Source organism: Candida dubliniensis, chromosome 2 (genome assembly GCF_000026945.1).
Source record: "Candida dubliniensis CD36 chromosome 2, complete sequence".
Classification (NCBI taxonomy): Eukaryota; Fungi; Ascomycota; class Pichiomycetes; order Serinales; family Debaryomycetaceae; genus Candida; species Candida dubliniensis.
This window is the reverse complement of record NC_012861.1, coordinates 1,849,275-1,868,666: the sequence shown is the minus strand read 5'-3', so window position 1 is coordinate 1,868,666 and position 19,392 is coordinate 1,849,275. Positions and strand designations below refer to the sequence as shown.

General features: G+C 33.1%; 6 protein-coding genes across 6 annotated transcripts; 2 read left to right on the top strand and 4 right to left on the bottom strand. All coding sequences in view use genetic code 12, as the record gives it.

Annotated features, from left to right (window-relative positions):
• Positions 1–53: 53 nt before the first annotated feature.
• On the bottom strand, positions 54–632 carry CD36_23220 (protein THO1 homologue, putative; the record flags this gene model as incomplete). The annotated part of the gene is made up of 1 exon (XM_002418751.1): positions 54–632. The coding sequence occupies one exon, from the start codon at positions 630–632 to the stop codon at positions 54–56; it is 579 nt and encodes a 192-aa protein (XP_002418796.1).
• A 365-nt stretch (positions 633–997) lies between these two features.
• On the bottom strand, positions 998–1,583 carry CD36_23210 (hypothetical transmembrane protein, conserved; the record flags this gene model as incomplete). The annotated part of the gene is made up of 2 exons (XM_002418750.1): positions 998–1,345; positions 1,428–1,583. 2 exons carry the CDS (start codon positions 1,581–1,583, stop codon positions 998–1,000), a joined length of 504 nt encoding a protein of 167 aa, XP_002418795.1.
• A 368-nt stretch (positions 1,584–1,951) lies between these two features.
• On the bottom strand, positions 1,952–4,300 carry CD36_23200 (DNA replication licensing factor CDC47 homologue, putative; the record flags this gene model as incomplete). Its single annotated transcript, XM_002418749.1, has 1 exon — positions 1,952–4,300. The coding sequence occupies one exon, from the start codon at positions 4,298–4,300 to the stop codon at positions 1,952–1,954; it is 2,349 nt and encodes a 782-aa protein (XP_002418794.1).
• A 544-nt stretch (positions 4,301–4,844) lies between these two features.
• On the bottom strand, positions 4,845–6,350 carry CD36_23190 (SIN3-binding protein 3 homologue, putative; the record flags this gene model as incomplete). Its single annotated transcript, XM_002418748.1, has 1 exon — positions 4,845–6,350. One exon carries the CDS (start codon positions 6,348–6,350, stop codon positions 4,845–4,847), a length of 1,506 nt encoding a protein of 501 aa, XP_002418793.1.
• Positions 6,351–9,098: 2,748 nt separating this feature from the next.
• CD36_23180 (conserved hypothetical protein) lies at positions 9,099–9,762 on the top strand (the record flags this gene model as incomplete). Its single annotated transcript, XM_002418747.1, is given in 2 exon segments — positions 9,099–9,347; positions 9,349–9,762. Coding segments are annotated over 2 exon segments (663 nt in total).
• A 5,693-nt stretch (positions 9,763–15,455) lies between these two features.
• CD36_23170 (conserved hypothetical protein) lies at positions 15,456–18,968 on the top strand (the record flags this gene model as incomplete). The annotated part of the gene is made up of 1 exon (XM_002418746.1): positions 15,456–18,968. The coding sequence occupies one exon, from the start codon at positions 15,456–15,458 to the stop codon at positions 18,966–18,968; it is 3,513 nt and encodes a 1,170-aa protein (XP_002418791.1).
• Between the last annotated feature and the right edge of the window lie 424 nt (positions 18,969–19,392).

Genomic DNA, 19,392 nt, shown 5'->3' with positions numbered 1-19,392 from the left:
TTTATACATTTCTTTATCGATTGACAACAGTTAAAAAATAATACTTTGGTCCACTAATTACGATTTTTTCCAAATCCACCCTTTCTACCCTTATTGCCTTTGAATCCACGTCTATTATTACGTTTATGATGATTAAATTTCTTGTTTGATAAAGAATTATCCACTAATCCAATTTCTCTAGCCAATGCTGTTCCTACTTCAACCCCGAATTTCTCTACTCTTGCCAAATCTTTTCTTGCATCATTAGCAGCTTGTTCATCACCAAACTTTTCAGCACGTTGAACTTTTTTAGTCAATAATTCAATAGCTAATTGTTTCCTTTCTTCTGGAGATAATTGTTTTGGTTTTGGTTCTTCTTCTTGTTCTTGTTGTTCTTTTGGTTGAATAACAGTTAGTGTGCTTTCATTTTCTTGTGAATTTTCCTCTAATTTAGTTTCTGGTTGCTGTTGTTGTTGCTCGGTTACTTCTGGTTCTGGTTCTGGTTGCTGTTGCTGTTGCTGTTGCTGTTGTTGTTGAGGTTCATGTTCTTGTAATCTTTGAACTAAATCGGCCTTTTTACCTTCAATTGATAATCCTTTTCCTTTCAAGATCTCTTTTAATTGAGCTACCGTTTGAGATGAATAATCCGACATTGTGTTAACTATGTTCTCTTCAAATATATATGTATATGTATTGTCAAAAAGAAATCAAGCTTGTTGATTTATTTTTTTTTTTTTCAGAATTTTTTGTTATTGGGGCAATTTGCTTCAAGATTATTCTCGCGCATCCATTTTGTTGACCAGTAAAGCAAAAAAAAAAAACGCCCAAGATTTGTAATGAACACACGTCCTGATTACATAATGGAGAGGCAAAAACAGGCTAGACAAAAGTATTATTCCATTTCCTCCGTATAATCAGTTAACTTGATGGCTCAAAAACCTTTGTCACGTTTTATCGATCTTGTATTTTGGTTGTAAAAACAAATTGAAGGAAATATCTGTTACTACAATATCTACTTTTAAGCCACCGAGATTTCAATATCTAAAACAAATACCAATATTAGCATGCTTAGGTTTATTAATAATATTATTAGAATGGTGAATCTTGTGGCCGGATAATAGTCATTCTGTAATAAATCTTGTACTTGGAAATATCGTACTGCCCCAAACATCAATGTCAACCCACTTAATACCATACATATGCTACCTATTGGACGATTCAAACTTTCAATTATTGAGGTTTTGGAATTGTTCTCTAAAACACTTGCCTTTGACTCAACCCGATAATACTGTAGGAACCCAACACCAAATGTTAAAAATGCAAGCGATGTTCTGACCCATGCTAAAAATGTCCTTTCATTTGCCATCTAGAGTAAAAACGAGAAAAATCCAAAAAGAAATTGTTAGTAAAAACAACGAATATGGGGTTTTCTGGTAATACAAACATACATGATCTCGAGCCACTGAGGCGTGGTTCTTTAAGACTAATTGAAATTGAAAGAAATTGGAAACTTTAGTGAAAAATCTCCACTTGTTGGGTAGCTGATGTAGTAGATCATTGGTTCTGGATGATTCTTGACTATCTTCTTTTTCTATTTTGGACATTTCTTGAAGCAAGATGGAAAGTTAAAGATTCTTGATAATGATTGCTAGAAGGAACAATCTTTTTTTTTTTTTTTTTTTACCATTCTATTATATTTTTGGTTCGAACGATCGCACTGCGATGTGGTTGGGGGATCGAGATCTCTTCAATCCTCAAGAAAAACCCCGGTTCCACAATGTGAATGGACTAGAATAAAATAGAATATTACAAGAAAAAATGTACTGATCAAAAATAAAATTGTGAATACAAGAAAATTTACTAACTTTCTTACTAAATAATAAAAATACATTGACAAGATAATTCTACTTTTACAAACAAACAAAAAAGCAACTCTAATTTACAAACCATAATCACCCAAAACTCATTCTAATTACAATATTAAAAGGTTCTCTCCATCATCAACCACTTGCCAGATCCCATCATATTCCATTATACAGTGTTCAAACTGTTCCAATGTAAAACCTTTGGCAATTACTCTATCTTTGATTTGATCTAATGGAACTCGATCACCACCATCTTGGGTGACAATTGATTTGATAATGTTGTAGATTTTGGTGGTTGAACTTTCATCTTCAACTTCTCTTTCCTTATACGAACTCTTACTCACTTCAATTAATCTGATGGCTTCATCAACGTCATCCAATCGAACTTGGTTGTCAAATCTCAATCTTGCTGATGCTTGTGCCAATCTTAAAATGGCCAACAAGCTTCTTGGTGTCACATGACTAAACTTTTTCGTTGATCCTTCATTTCTATGGGATTCTTTCCTCATTTTAACATATTCTTGGACCACATATTCACCAACTTCTTTAGCCACCACTGGTTTAAAAGTTTTTGCTCGAGAAATATATTCTCTAATGGTGTTGGAGTCAACAGGAGTGAAATCCATGTCGGGTTGTTTGTTGTGCATATGGACATAGGCCACATGCTGTGCCAATTTCTCGTCATTTTCACGACTTGGCTGATCCAAAATTAAAAACATAATATCAAAACGAGATAACAAAGCTGCTGGTAAATTGATATTTTCATGTGGAGACAATCTTGGGTTATATCTACCATATAATGGATTGGCTGCTGCCAAAATCGAGGTTCTAGCGTTTAAAGTGGTAGTGATACCAGCTTTGGCAATAGAAATAGTTTGTTGTTCCATAACTTCATGAATCGCCGTTCTATCACTTTCGTCCATTTTATCAAATTCATCAATACAACAAATCCCATTATCGGCCAACACCAATGCCCCTCCTTCCAACACCATTTCATCAGTAATCGGATCTCTCATAACAGCTGCAGTTAACCCTACCCCTGAAGAACCTCTACCAGTAGTATAGACTGATCTTGGAGCAATCTTACCGATGGCTTTCAATAATTGTGATTTAGCAACCCCGGGGTCACCCATAAGACAAACATTGATATCACCTCTAATTTTCAATCCATCGCCAATTTCTTTGGTGACACCACCACATAATAATAACAATAAAATTTTCTTAACATCCAAGTGGCCATAAATTTCCGGAGCAATGGATTTGGCCAACTTGTTATAGACATCACCTTGAAGTAAAAGCTCATCAATTTTTTCTTGTGCTTGACTAGACAACGTCATGGAATCATATTGCCTTTTATGGTGTTTCACATGTTGAGCATCTAAATAAGTTTCAGTTAACAATCCTGCTTTCAATGCTCTATAACCAGTGTATGGACTTGGCATGAATATTCCAGATAAATCAACTGTATCACCAGGATTCATTGATCTTACCAAATCACCATTGACATGGACAGTTAAACTTCTTGGAATATGACCAACAGGGACTTGACTAGATAATTCTTGGATTTTAACTTCTTGGAAAGCAGAGAATTTTGAAGCACGCGTGGACATGAATAATTGACCTTTATTGTTGTCATTAACACATGATGGCGAATTACATTCGGTTAATGGAGTGAAAGTTTTGGAGTTGACCTCTTGGAAGATTTCGTAACCACATTTATCACAGGTATAAGCAATGACCAAAGCACTAGGCTTGACATCGGAAACTCTGGTAACAATACCTCTAACAGTTATATAATGACCAACAAATTTCCCCTTTGTTTGTCTCACTGATAGTGCTTTGGCGTTGCTCAAGGGAACGAAATATAAACAGTATCTTCTTGTGAGTTTTGCCGGGAATAAATTGGCGTTTGTCGGATTGGCCATATTATCTTCTTGCCCACCAGCAGCAGCAGCAGCACCAGAGTCAGGCTGAGTGAAACCATCTCTTAATTGATTGAATTCTTCATTACTTTCTTGTTGCAACCTAGCATTACGTAATCTTCTTTGATGCAATATAACATCCAACACATCATCGCGATAACTTATTTCTTCAGTTGGTTCTGGCATAAGGTCGTCAATCACTTGACTAAATAATTCGACGAAATGGCGAGTATTGGTCAACATGGTTGGCAATAAACGACGTGCTTCTTGGTAAGTGTTGGACGAATCTGGGTCATAGTTTGTTAAAAATAATTTCAAATCGTCAAATTCAATATTTATACTGGTTTTCTGTCTATTGGCAACTTGTTGTAAAATATTCATATATTTACCTTCGTGGGTTTGATTAATTTCATCATCAATATCGATCATGGTATCTTTGAATTTGGTTATAAAGTCTTTGGCAATGGTTTTTACTTCATTGTAATTGACTTGTAATTGCACTGTAGGAAGCACAGCTGCCGTAGTGGTTGACATGTTGTTCTTTGCTTGATGATTTAGAATAAAATAAAAATAAAGAGCTAAGAAGAGTAAAGTTCAATTTTCACTTTTTTTTTTTTTTTTTTTTTTCTCTCTTTTTCTGTTCCAATGTGGTGCTGGTAGTCGATACACTACAAGACTCGTTTTGTTCGGTGAAACAATTGGACGCGAAATCAAATCGCGTCGGTTTCCTAATTGGGTTAAATTATTACTTACCTATCAAATGTCTATCAAAACTTTAATCGTTATCATCATCAAACTTTTCTTAAAATAAACCAACTCATGTAAATGGTAAATAGTGTATTAAATATAAACTACTACTAATAAAGAAACAAACTATAACAGTAATTATAACAATAATAATAATAAGTATATGTAAAATAAAAATAAAAAAGAACTTTGAAACAAATACATATGTTGAAGAGAATAGAATACCCATAAACCAAAAAAAAAAAAAAGCCATCCTAACTAAACCAAACCCGTAAAAACTGAAACACAATTTTTTTTTTATACCTTGTATGATAATACAACATTCTATTATTTATACTGACATTAGATCAACTAATGCAAAGGCAGCAGATTTTTCTTCTTCATCAACACCACTGGAATCAATATCATTTCTTAAGGCAGCAGGTATACTGTTTTTCCGATTGTTACGAAGAGATTCAGGTCCCATAGCGGCCCAATCCTCTTCATCAGTATCGTCAGAACTTGTTTTCACATTGGATAATGTCGATCTAACATGTGATTCATTGAATGAAGATTTTCTCCTTTGATTTTTTTGTTGCTGTTGTTGCTGTTGTAATTTTTGTTGAAACAGCAGCAGTTGTTGTTGATTCAAATTGTAATGCTCTTCATAGGCTACGGATGTGGCCGGTGATGAACTGAATGAAATTGGCGGAGGTGGGGAGCTAATCAGAACACTTGAGTTTTTCGCTGACGAAACAATGTAGTTATCTAAATTCTCTATTGAGTTTAGTCTTGATCTAGTGTTGAACAAATGTTGCCTGTAAGGTTTAGTAATTGAATTGGATACTGATGAAGATGATTTTCTTCTTCGACTAGCAGAACTTCCATTGTTGATTGCTCCAGCTTCTGGTGGTGGACTGATCTTTATTGGAACTCTTCGGGCAAACTTAATAGGTGGGGTACCACTAACAGTATGTTCTGATATAGCAGTTATTGGGTTGTTTACATTTGAGCTGGCTCTATTTTTCTCATCAAAGGCAAACATTTCTTCGTCGGAAGATTCGGTATCAGATAAAGCATAATCATCTATTTCCTCTTGGTCATCATCATCATCTTCGTCGCTTGACTCCGAAGCAATAGCATTGTCGATACTCTCATTTGGCAATTTGATATTGTGTAATGATTTTACATGATTAGTTATGGACTCTCTGCGAGAATTCAACCCAGAACCAACACCGGTACTGGCCAGTTTTTTCTTTTTTGACCAACCTAATTTCAAATTCAGTTGATTTCTCAAATCATTGACATTTATTAATTTCTCGTTAGCTGATCCACCACCACTACCACCAGAAGTATTGGAGTTAGATGATTTCTCGGTTCCTTCAGTTACAATATAATCAGAATCTATCTTCCGAACCGCCCATTGTCCCCAACCAATCTTTTCAAATACAACATTATTCACAGTATCGGTTTGCTCCATGGCTGCCATAATTAATCTACGTTGCTTCGATAACGATAATAACTCAAACGATGGTACTTCTAACGCCAACTGCGAAGTGATATGACGTATTGGCAATGGCCCTTTGCGTATGAGTAGATTGGCCAAACGTGTTGGGGTAATTTTGGATGCAACCTGAATACCTTCTGGGGATGAAGTAGACAATAAAGTCTTTTTAGCTTCTGATTGTTGTGGTGATGGTTCTAAAGGCTGTTGCTGCATTGAATTGTGTGTGGTTGTTGTGGGATATTGTGAACGAGGTTGTGACTGTGATTGTTGTTGTGATTGTGGATGTGGCTGAGGAGGAGGTGTAGGGTCGTTCATTAAACTTGCAAGTGAGATTGGAGATCTTGAAGTCATATTGATATCAAATAATGATATAATAAATGAAAATCTGAAAGAAAGGAAAAGGGAAGGTAATTTGAAAAAAAAAAAAACAAAAAAGAAAAGAAAAATAAAGGGGGAAGGATAATAAATTTGAAAAATGTGAAAAATTAAATACTAAACAGCAAAAGAAAAACAAACTTTATGAGGAAATAAGCGGAAGCTAATATATCTTTGCTGTTGGCTTTGATAATTTATGGGGGGGAAGTGGGAGTGGAGTGTGTTGGCGTGTACTATGGTAAGTTTTTTTTCTTTTGTATGTTGTGACAATCACCAGAAGAAAAAAAAAAAAAAGAAAAATAGACACAATTAAATTAAATTAAATTAAATTAAATAAAGTGATAATAATAATAATGGTAGTTGTTGTAGAAAGGTGCGTTAATTTTGAAAAATATGAAAAATTTCAGAAATTTGTCTCCTCCAAAATTAAAAATATTAAAAATTTAACCAAAAATCCGAAAGTAGAAAAATTAATGACTAAACAAGACCTGGAATTGAGATTGAGACTTGGTGAGTGAATTAAAAACAGCAATACTTGTATTGTATAGCTCTAGTTCAAAATACTTTTATTATGATCAGTGTTCTAAAATTAGATTTATTTTTCTAATAAACAAAGAATTCTCTCTCAATAAAGTAAAGGTTATTTGTGAATGACTAGTTTTTGTTTTAAATGTATGCGATATTAAATTTTATGACACGCTTTAAAAAAAGTGTTGATAAGCAAAATTATGAAATTCGAAAACCCAAAAAAAAAGTGACTATGACTGTGGCAACAACAACAATAAGTATAATATTTAATAATAATAAAAAATATTGTGGAATTTGTAAACTTGTGTCCTCTCAAAGTGTGAATAAGTTTCAATTAATATGTTGTTGTTGTAATGGTAGCAGTTTCAGATAATGTGAGGGGGAGGGGGGGGAATAAGGAATGAACGGTTAAAAAAAAATGAGGCGATAAAATGCTTGTATGACCTTGAACCAAACAAAACCAAAAGAAACTATTTGAATGAATTAAACTAAAGGTTTGTTTCAAAAATCACGTAAATCTTCTACCTCAATTGGTTAATATGTAGATGTTTATGTTATGGCGATGAAAAAGAAACCAACACTTTAAAAAGGGGGGAGGTGGGGTGGAGCTGTTACCGAGCAAAGTTCCAAAACAAACGTCTAGGTCGTGCGTGATTTGATAAGAACCGATAGTAATTTGCAGAACTTTATCTTTTGCACCTGACCGATAAAGCTTGCACGTGATCTTACTAATACTAAGAAGTTATTAACCTGTGGGGGAGCCTGGTAAATAAAAAAAGAAAAATACCACAACTCTTAGTATGAATGTGAATAAATTGGCACTTGATAAATTAGAATAATAATGGAACTCCTAATCTGATTGGAACTTGACTATTGACTATGACTAAAAATGTTTCAAATATCTTAAACAGGGGAGGAGTAAGTGGCTGAAGTAGTATTAGTAAAAAAAAGAAGATCTGTTAAACTAAGATACTTTTGAACAATATTGACTCAATAGTTATAAATATATAATTCTACAGAAGAGAAGCAAGAAGAAGAAGCTAAAAAAAAAAAGAGAAGAAAAATTTCTATAAAATAGAATTGTAAAAAATACAAAATGAAGTAAAATTTAGAGAGAACACAGGGGAAACTTGATGGATATTTATATTATTCACAACTCTTTTGTGTTTAATATTTCAAGTTTGAGAGGTTTGGAAATTTATTGTAAATCCTTTATACCATTGTATGGGTTACCAGCTGCAGACTAATAAAGATTCAACCAATGAACAAGCTAATCTAAATGATAAACTTATCTTTCGCCGCTCCCCCTCCCCCACCTTCCTCTCCCGGCGGTCCTTCATAATTGTGTTACGCTGCTACCACCAACACTTTCTCACCACACGAAGCCACAAACACATTTATGCGAAAATGCAGGTAACTAATAAATGCCATTAATATATATCCATTATTGTTGTCAGTCAGAATCAATTGGTGTTGGTAAGACGGCTGTTTCCTTAACAATTGACAAACTAAAGTACCTTGACAACCTCTACACGATGCACGGCAGGTTAATGCTACCACCACCACAATTACTACCAACTATTGTCTTAATTCCATGGATAATAATAGTATTATGGACTAACCACTAAATCAAGAAAAAGAGGAATCTGGCCCTTTTCTTTTGTTATTATTTTGTGTTTAAAAAATATATCCATAGTTTACAGTGGTTGTTACTTTTCTACTTTGTTAAGGCCAAATTGGTGTAGTACACACTGCATAAATATAAAATTCTGATTACGATGTTGCAGTGCTTGAAGGTTACAATAGAGTTACAATCAAAATAATAATAATAATTGTACACTCCATGGCATATGGCCTAGGTTTTCTTTCAACTGTGTACTAAGTAATTACAAGAAAAAAGTATAAACTCAAATCAGAAAATTAGAGAATGTTTTTTTTTTAACATTATTAATGATATCAGTTAATCCTAATCCTAATTCTAATTCGTTCCAATTTATTTAGATTCATTACACAAATTACACAAACTTACAACCTACAACAATCAACGGCGAAAATGTTAAATTGGAATTTTCATTTATTGACTTACTAACGTACAACAGCGGGAATGTAATATGCGATTTTGACTCTGTACAGTTATTATTAGTAAAGAGTGGTATAGACTAGTTTCATTTATCTGTTATCTATTAAATTGAGTATATGCTCTTGACTACCTCGCCTGTGTCTACTTCAATTAGTGGATATATTATTATTTGTGTTTTACTGCTTCTTCATATTTTATGTGCTCTAAATCCCACACACATTAATTCTCTTTGTGGATTTAATGTGTGGCTATATTTTTATCCGCGAGTAACAAAAGAAAGTAACAACCTCCAGCAAGGGATAAAATCAAGTGAGGGAAAAAAAAAAAATTATTCTACCCAACAACAACTCAATATATTATATTCATAATCCCAAAGGAATGCCGTCAGTGCCATTACTATTATCCCCGCCATTGCCATCATGTACTATTGAATCTATAATTAATGCATTTAAACTTTATGGGAACAGTATAGGTGCCCAAAAAGTAATGGCCTTCACGTACAACCCACCTTCGAAACTGTCAACAACATCGCCATCTTCCCATGATTTGGCGATTTCCATTTCATCTGAAGTTTTGCAACTTATAGGGTCTTATGAATTGTCCACCAGTCAACCACTTTCTATGGAATTTTGTAACCGTGTGAAATTGAGCATTTTAGCTGCTCTTGGTGAAAACCAATTGGGAGATAATTATGACAATCTAATCGTTTATTTCAAAGATAATGAAAATCAACGAATAATTGGTCATTTTTTGAATGAATATTTACTTATCTACATCTAAACAAAAAAAGAAAGAAAGAAAGAAAGAAGGAAGGAAAATACCATTTGAGTGGAGCGTCAGTGACGATAAGCCAAATATGACTCTTTCCTCCCCCTCATTCCCCCCTTTTTTTTTTTCATCAACTTGAACTAACTCATAATTCCCATTCCTTTGTTCCTCGATCTTGCTTATTTAAAATTTACGCTCCGTTCTTTTATATTTTTTTCAATTTGGTTTAGTTTGGTCAATATACAAGCACTTTTGAACAATAGAAGAGTCTCAGAATAATAACAATCAATAACCAGCTATTGGTCTTTTCCTTTAAAGCATGACCCTCAAATGGCTGATGTTATAATAATTACAACTAAACAATAGTAGATTTAAGCAATGCATGAAAAAAAAAAAGAGCAATTTACAGAATGTGACCATGTAGTAATGCTTGATGCACAAGTAATTACCACTATCATCAAACAATTAACACCACCATAGTAACCCAAATCCTAATTTTTTTTTCTTTAAATCTCAACAATGAAAAGGTAATACTCGAATGGGATTTTTTGGTTTATTGTAAAATACGTTCACAAAAATAAAATACAGAACACATAAACACAGATACACGCACACCTTATAATTAAGGGGGTAATAGAGGGTTTAATCCACGGTAATGTAAACTTCATTGTTTTCTTGTTGTTTGAATTATAGTACTTATTATCTAGTTATCTGAACCCGATATCTCCATGAACGCTAAAGGGGTTAAAAGGAATATAACCCAAAAAGGGGAGACAGTAACCTCAAAATTTAATACTCCAAATTCTAACAATAGATGATAATCTAGGTTAAAAGATATTTGTTAGTTGTTTATAGCTTGCAAATACTGGTAATGACTAAGTATGAGAGCATTCATGGTATTTGGCTCGGTCAATTCCGTTGAAGGAACACGTTCTACGTACCAAACAACCAAAATATCACAATATCTAAAGTCATTTGCATTAAGCCAGAAATTACCAATTGCAATATATTGCTCAATATTCTATACAATAGCACTCTTTTGTTTAGAACAATTAAGCAAAGAATTTGCAATCAAAACGTGACATTTCCCAAACAAGAGTAAATTGAAGAAGAATACAAAATCACACACACAGTACTTTTTTTTTTGAAAAAAAGGTTAATTTTCCTTCCTCCCCCTTCTATATAGTTCATTGTTTTAATTTCCTTGTTAAAGCGGCACAAGATTATACAATCAAGCTTTTTGTTGTTTTTGCTGTTCCTATTAACTTTTAATAAATTGGTTTTACGAGTTATACTACTGAATATTTGGCGCATAAGGTTCACGGAAACCTACCGCGTGATTTCTTGGTCCCATCTGTTTTGTTTCAGATAAGAAAGTACGTCATATTTGGTATTAATACGAAAATCATTGCATTGCTGACTTCAGATATATATAGAAGAGAAAATTAAAAAATTGATTACAGTAAAAGAACAGGTTATACCAAACAAATTATGCTAAAACTATTGTTTCTTTATGACACACCTGAGTCAATTATTCCTAAAATAGTTTTGACCTCTGATTTCCTTTTTTTTTTTTTTTTTTTTTTTTCATTTATTTAAAGTTTTGAATTGATTAAAAGACTAAAAGCAATGTACAATACTAGATGTATATTTCCTATGAGACAATAGGTGAAAATTAATTATTATTCCATTTCAAAAATTGTTAAGGAAAATCCAATTGCTTTCTTTTGTTGTTTGTTATTTATATTAACCAATGAACGTGGTGAACTTAAAGTGGCGTTTTTCCTTTACTTTCTATATTTGGAATAAACTATTGAAAATTTGCTGTTATGCCATATCGATAATCCCTGGAAACTTTATATCCATCTATTGTCACATTCTATTTGATTCAGAGTTTTTCCCTTTTAGTTTTATGAAAAATGGAAAACTCAAAGTTAATTCAACTTTTTATTTGTAGGGAAAGAAAGAACATTTTTTCAACATGAAAACACTTACCCTGTTCACATATCAAGGGGGTGGTGGGAGTTTACAGTATTATGTTCATTCTTTCCCGCCCCCTCTTCACTATCATTGTCTTCTCTATCCTTAATACCCAACTCTTCTGATTCTTTGTTTCGTCAACTTGACATATTTCATTTTTCGTCTAACATGTTCAGTACGATTCTACTTCCAAAAATAGAAGATAGAAACTGATAAAATTAATAATAAAACTTACATATATCCTCAGATTGTTAAGATTATTGGTTTCCATTATAAGAAAAATACAGAATATCCATAAAAAAAGAGTAAAATATCAGTATAACTCGAAAAGTTTATTATTATACTTGAGCAAATTTATGTGTACCAAATCTCTGAAAAAACCTCTGTACATGCCAGATTGATTTACACATAATATATTTGATGATCTACTGAAAACCAATAAATAATACAAAATAATGATGCCTTTCTTCCCTGAAAACAAATGGAAGAGTGACAATGTTCGAGAACTCTTTGTCTCCCTATTTATTGGTTTCTTCAATATTATATTTATTTCAATAACTATTATACTCATTTCATTTAATTAGAAGAGTGGTCTTTACATATTAAACTTCTAAGTATTAATGGAATAACCGTGGTTAATGAAAAGTAAAGAAAAGAATGCAAAAACGCAAAAATTGGGTTTATTATTTTTTATCTTTGTTCATTCCAATTGCCAAGTATTTTAAGTTAATAAATCTATAAAACTATCTGTTTGCTTTTTCCGTTAAATGAACAAGAAAGGAAGCTCGATACTTTGTTCTGGAAACTTCATTCCCAAGTCACTTCTTTTAGGAATGAGCCCACATAGACCAAACATATTTTTGATCAAAAACTCTATAGAAAACTCCTCTTCTAAATTATTTCTTTTTTTTACATCAAGGCAATCTCTTCAGATTAATATCACTTCCACAAAAAAAAAAAAGGCTCTGCCTTCGTGCATTATCAAACATCCATATGAATAAACTTAAAAACAAAAGAAACAGAAGGACGTTAGAAACTGCTAAATGTATTTTATTTTGTAGAAAAACAATATACACATGGTAGCTTTGTTGAGTTGTAAATAGTGTCCAATATTTATCATATTAAGAGGAAACTAAAAAAAAAAAATATAAAGTTTTACATTAGTTTGAAATAGCGTTTACAATGATAAGAATTAATGTGCATCTCTCTCATTATCAAAATAACCAAAAGTGTTTCTAATATTTAATTGAAATATTGTACTTATTGTATAAGTAAAAACCAGCCAATCCAACCAAAACATTGCCAAAATAGACAATTCTATTTCTGATTTGAGTATCTTACCAATACTTGCAAACTAAGAAAATAAAAAAACCAATTTATCACTGTTTTAGAAGAACCCCAACCACAAGAAATCCAAAACAGAGGATTATTATATTTGTTTTATTGATCGACCAAGTTGGCTTCTATGAATTTCTTTTTCCTTTTTCTTGATGTGGTAGATAAATAATATTCAAGAATTTGAACTTTATACACCAAAACAAACGCTTTGTTTCTCAAATAAAAACTACAAATCTTGTGTTCTATTAATACTAATCCACCTAAATAGGACTCCCCATGGATTTGTTTCCTGTACTAAGTAAACAAGTGAATTATACCATAATTGTTCAAAAAGTTGGTTTACATGATGTGTATCCCAGCTGCTTATCTAGTAGCAAATCTTATAATATAAAACTGTATGGTTTTTAATGACTGCATAGATTCTTTCCGGGATATTCCGTCTATAATCAAACATACTAGTAATTATTATCCTCAAAGTAATAACTGCAAAAAAAAAAAAAATAGTTTAATTAAACCAATACAAAAACCAATTAATGATGGCGCCCGGGATAAAAATAATGTTTGCAAAGATGATTTATTATAATATTTTATTCTGTGATTATTGCCGAATTAGGAATGGATTTACAATCAAAACATGAACTGGCGCAAACACGCATTTGGAGACTAATAAACATAGACATATTATAAACCAGACAACTGGTTTCATGTAATTTTCAAAAATACATATATTTCGTTTCTGTGGGTGTTTGAGGGATAACTGTTGAAGTTTAACAATGTTGTCCATTTCAACTGAGAATGATGATGGCTGCGAAAAAAAAAAAAAAAAAAAAAAAAAATTGGTCTGCATACTTCAGATTATTTCTTGTCTATTCATTCAATTGATTATAAATTTCCAATTTTATAATAAAACCATTGAAAAAAAAAGGAATCACTAGAATGAATGAACGTATTTTCTTGGGTATAATGAACCGAGTTTACTTTAATTTGGTTTTTTTTTTCTTGGAAGACGGCAATTTGTATTTTTACAGAAGTGAAGTGGAAAATAACTACAAAACGGAGATTGTATCAATTTTTCCATCTTAAACTAACACTGAAGAAATGTTTATTAAACACCAAAGAAACAATGGAATATGAGGGTAGATTTGCTCATACCTAATAATAAAAGTAAACAATTTAAGAACTCCAGAATGACCAGCTAACAGGTAAGCTAATTACATTGTTCATGATTATTCTTTCTGGAGGCACAGGGAGATATCTTTAACTTCCAACAGAAAACAAAAGAAATAAAAGAAAAACCCTCACAACCATTCTTTCTTTAAACTCTTCAGATATTATATTGATATTATTGAACTTAAAAATTTTTTATTGGGTTCTTCAAGTTTTTCTAATGACTATTCTCAGTATTACTACTGATCATAATTATTATTTTGTTTTGACCTTGTCCTCGGTTTCTTTTTATTTTTTAGTATGTATATTTATTTCGGAAATTTGCTTATCCGTTTTTTAGCCAAGTTAAAGAACATCTCAATTTTCCACAGTTTGGAGTAGTACACGACATTTGGAATTGAGTTGATAAACAAAAACAATAAAAAAAAAAAAATATGTTCATCATTACAAAACTTAAGTTTGATAACTATTCTAATGGAGGTATTGCAATGTCATTTTACAATTTCACAATTTTTCTAATTTATTCCTAGTTTGTATTAGATTTATACTATGCTAGTCATAACTAGTGCAAACAGTCGCTGTTAATACTTTTTTTTTCATTTGCTAGTTTCATGGTGTCACCAAAACCCTATATTGGTTTGTCCCAATGTGAAAAAGATGAAAAAAAATATATATATATATATCCAAAGTTGTTATAATAACCAAAAATAAATTAGTGGCATGATTTATTTCACGATCACAGTTAAATAACCATTTGAAGCATTATTTTTCTTGAAAAAGAAATGCGTTTTGCGTTTTATTTTGTCATATTATTATTAATCTGATCTAGTTTGCAAATGATGCTAAAGCAAAACAAGTAATAAACAAATTTTGCCAGGCAAAAAAGAAATGGCCAAGACAATATCAACCCTTGATTGCAAAAAATTTTGCAAGAAAACTAAAGCAGAACCCAAAATTTCGAGAATAATATGATCATACAATGATTGGTAAGGTGAAAAACAAAAACTATCATAATACCATAATAATAATTCATGAAGGATAGGAAAGAAAAAGAAATCCTTTTGCTAAAAATGGGTATAAAAGGAGGTTGACATGCTTTGTTTAATGAAGTGTAATGATTTGTTTTCAATCTCAACCATAAGAATTTCATTCAATCTGAAAGACAAACCATATAATAGGAACATATACAGAGAGAAGAATCATACATATATATTCTAAATATGTTGCTTAATACTGCTATCCATTACTGGATATTTTTATTATCCATTGTTAGTTCATCCTGGATTAAATATCCAATTGAAATTCCAAGTATTCCAGGACAGCATAAAGAACCAACTCATACTTTGGATTATATCGAAGAAGCTCAAAATACATGTGACAAAGATTCAGAAATAAACAATGATTTATATTGTTACCCGCAATGTTTCAATAAGGAAGATGATCAGCCAAAGTTAGACCAATGTTGCTTTAATGAAAATGGTAGAGTGTTGTACCCAAAGCCTTGTTCTGAGACTTCGGATGATTTGGGTACCACTACAGATGATGCTACTGTCGACCCAACGTCACTGATTACCACAGACTTAACTAGCGCTACAACCACTGGTACAATTGATGACGTTGAAGAGTATCCCCAATGTTTCAATAAGGAAGATGACCAACCAAAGAGGGATCACTGTTGCTTTGATGATAATGATAGAGTGTTGTACCCAAAACCATGTTCTGAGACTTCTGAAACTTCCGAGAGTGAGGCTACAACTACAGCAGAAACAACCACTGAATCAGAGTCAATTTCAATTACCACTTCATCAGACAACAGTGACAGCACTGAAACCGCTGATATTGATAAGTACCCGCAATGTTTCTACAAATACAGCAACCAGCCAAATAGAGATCGTTGCTGCTTCAACAACCGATACCAGGTGTTATATCCATGGCCATGTGGTGATTCATCTGATGATGTAAATGCATCTACTACTGATGACACAAATGATGAAATCTCACAAACAACCACTGAATCATCCAGCACCGCCACAGACATTGAGGGCGGAGACGATGAAAACAACGACGTGGAAGAGTATCCCCAATGTTTCAATAAGGTAGATGATCAGCCAAAGTTAGACCAATGTTGCTTTAATGAAAATGGTAGAGTGTTGTACCCAAAACCTTGTTCTGAAACTTCGGATGATTTGGGTACCACCACAGATGATGCTACTGTCAACCCAACGTCACTGATTACCACAGACTTAACTAGCACTACAACCACTGGTACAATTGATGATGTTGAAGAATATCCTCAATGTTTCAACAAAAAGGATGACCAACCAAAGAGGGATCACTGTTGCTTTGACGATAATGATAGAGTGTTGTACCCAAAACCATGTTCTGAAACTTCGGATGATTTGGGTACCACTGCAGATGATGATACTGTCAACCCAACGTCACTGATTACCACAGACTTAACTAGCACTACAACCACTGGTACAATTGATGATGTTGAAGAATATCCTCAATGTTTCAACAAAAAGGATGACCAACCAAAGAGGGATCACTGTTGCTTTGATGATAATGATAGAGTGTTGTACCCAAAACCATGTTCTGAGACTTCTGAAACTTCCGAGAGTGAAGCTACAACTACAGCAGAAACAACCACTGAATCAGAGTCAATTTCAATTACCACTTCATCAGACAACAGTGATAGTACTGAAATCGCTGATATTGATAAGTACCCGCAATGTTTCTACAAATACAGCAACCAGCCAAATAGACATCGTTGCTGCTTCAACAACCGATACCAAGTGTTATATCCACGGCCATGTGGTGATTCATCTGATGATGTAAATGTATCTACTACTGATGACTCAAGTGATGAAATCTCACAAACAACCACTGAATCAGAGTCAATTTCAATTACCACTTCATCAGACAACAGTGACAGTACTGAAATCGCTGATATTGATAAGTACCCGCAATGTTTCTACAAATACAGCAACCAGCCAAATAGACATCGTTGCTGCTTCAACAACCGATACCAAGTGTTATATCCACGGCCATGTGGTGATTCATCTGATGATGTAAATGTATCTACTACTGATGACTCAAGTGATGAAATCTCACAAACAACCACTGAATCAGAGTCAATTTCAATTACCACTTCATCAGACAACAGTGATAGTACTGAAATCGCTGATATTGATAAGTACCCACAATGCTTCTACAAATACAGCAACCAGCCAAATAGACATCGTTGCTGCTTCAACAACCGATACCAAGTGTTATATCCACGGCCATGTGGTGATTCATCTGATGATGTAAATGTATCTACTACTGATGACTCAAGTGATGAAATCTCACAAACAACCACTGAATCAGAGTCAATTTCAATTACCACTTCATCAGACAACAGTGATAGTACTGAAACCGCTGATATTGATAAGTACCCGCAATGTTTCTACAAATACAGCAACCAGCCAAATAGACATCGTTGCTGCTTCAACAACCGATACCAAGTGTTATATCCATGGCCATGTGGTGATTCATCTGAGAGTAGGACCACATCAGAGCTAGAAATCTTTAGTGAAACCGAGTCATCATTTGTCACAACTTCTTCCGATGAAAATATTGGTACGTCAAGTGAGTTGACAGTATCTTCCAGTAGCGACTTTATTTCGACAAGTCAAAATGTGCCTGAAGCAACTACCATTGGTAATTCAACTAGTATTATTGAGTCATCAACAACTGGAGGTGTGCTCCCGATAACTCGACCAATTTTATCCGTACTGGATATTGAGTCCTCAATAAGTGATGCTACTGATTCAAAGGGAAGTAGCAATCCTACATCCACTATGGAAGACGGTCATTCATCTGAGGAAATGCTCACAACAACAAGTGGACATAATTCCTTACCTAGTAACTCAGTTCCAATTTCAACGCAAACTAGTTGGCGCACCAGCGTTGCTGGTATCTCGAGTAACGAAGTGTTGAAAACATCAGCTGGTTCTGCCAATTCGTCGGGTACTACTAGTGAAACTGGGTTATCATCATACGAAACTGACAACCCAAAGAAGTCCGGTACTACTGATTATGAATCAAATAGGTCTATTCCAACACTGTCTGGTAAAGGTACTGGCTTGAAAGATAGAACTACTTCAGCTCTTTCAGAAGATATAGACATTCAGTCAACCACAATTGATGGCATTACAAAAACTATACAAACGACCGTTTATGTTACCACATCCCCTGATAAGTTGGTTACTACTGAAACTGCTGTGATTGTTGTGGTAACTAATGATTCTACTGCAACAACCTATACTGAAATGATTCAAACTACAGTTGTTGAAGGTAAAACGTTGACAACTACTATTCCAATTCCTCAAGACAAAACCAACAAAATATATGGGATAGAATATAGCACTATACTTCCAACTACATTACCAAACGGTCAAGTTACCAGTATCATTGAGAAAATTGCGGTTGCTGTTAATGATCAAGGACAAAGAGTTACAAAGACAGCTCCACTCGAAATTGGTGCTTATACTACAAAAGGTTTCGAGATCAGTCAGGACAACAATGATATGGGAAACTTAGTAGCAGAAGGGTATAATCCATCTGCTGGGCTTGGTGGCTCGACACCGATTGCTTCAATAAGTGCGGTTTCAAACGAAAATTCAGCATCCTTGTCCAAAGTTAACCTGTTATTAGTCAAATTTTTGCTTTTGGTATTATTGATTGTTTAAATTCCAAAATGTGATTACTTATATTTTTTTTTATTCCTATTGATCATTTACCATTTATCTTTTTTTTTTTTTTATTGCTTGCTGAGTTTATTGCAAATAAGATAATGTTTAAATGCTTTATATTGTATTAGTTTATATAATACGAGTTTTATTTTAATATCAAATATTTTTGTGTATGATTAATTAATATTATTAAGATACTGATAGCCAGAACTTTGATGTCAAGAGTTTGTTTAGTTTTAGGATTCTCTATCTTAAGGTATATGATACAGTTTTTCTTAAGACCAACATATTTTGGATGGTATCCCATTATCAGTGCTGTATAGAAAATGTGTACGTAGATAAGAGAATTCAAACAGATCACAAAATGAAGTAAATCAATTAAAGACTAGATTGTCATTAAAGGATGACAAATTTTTAAACA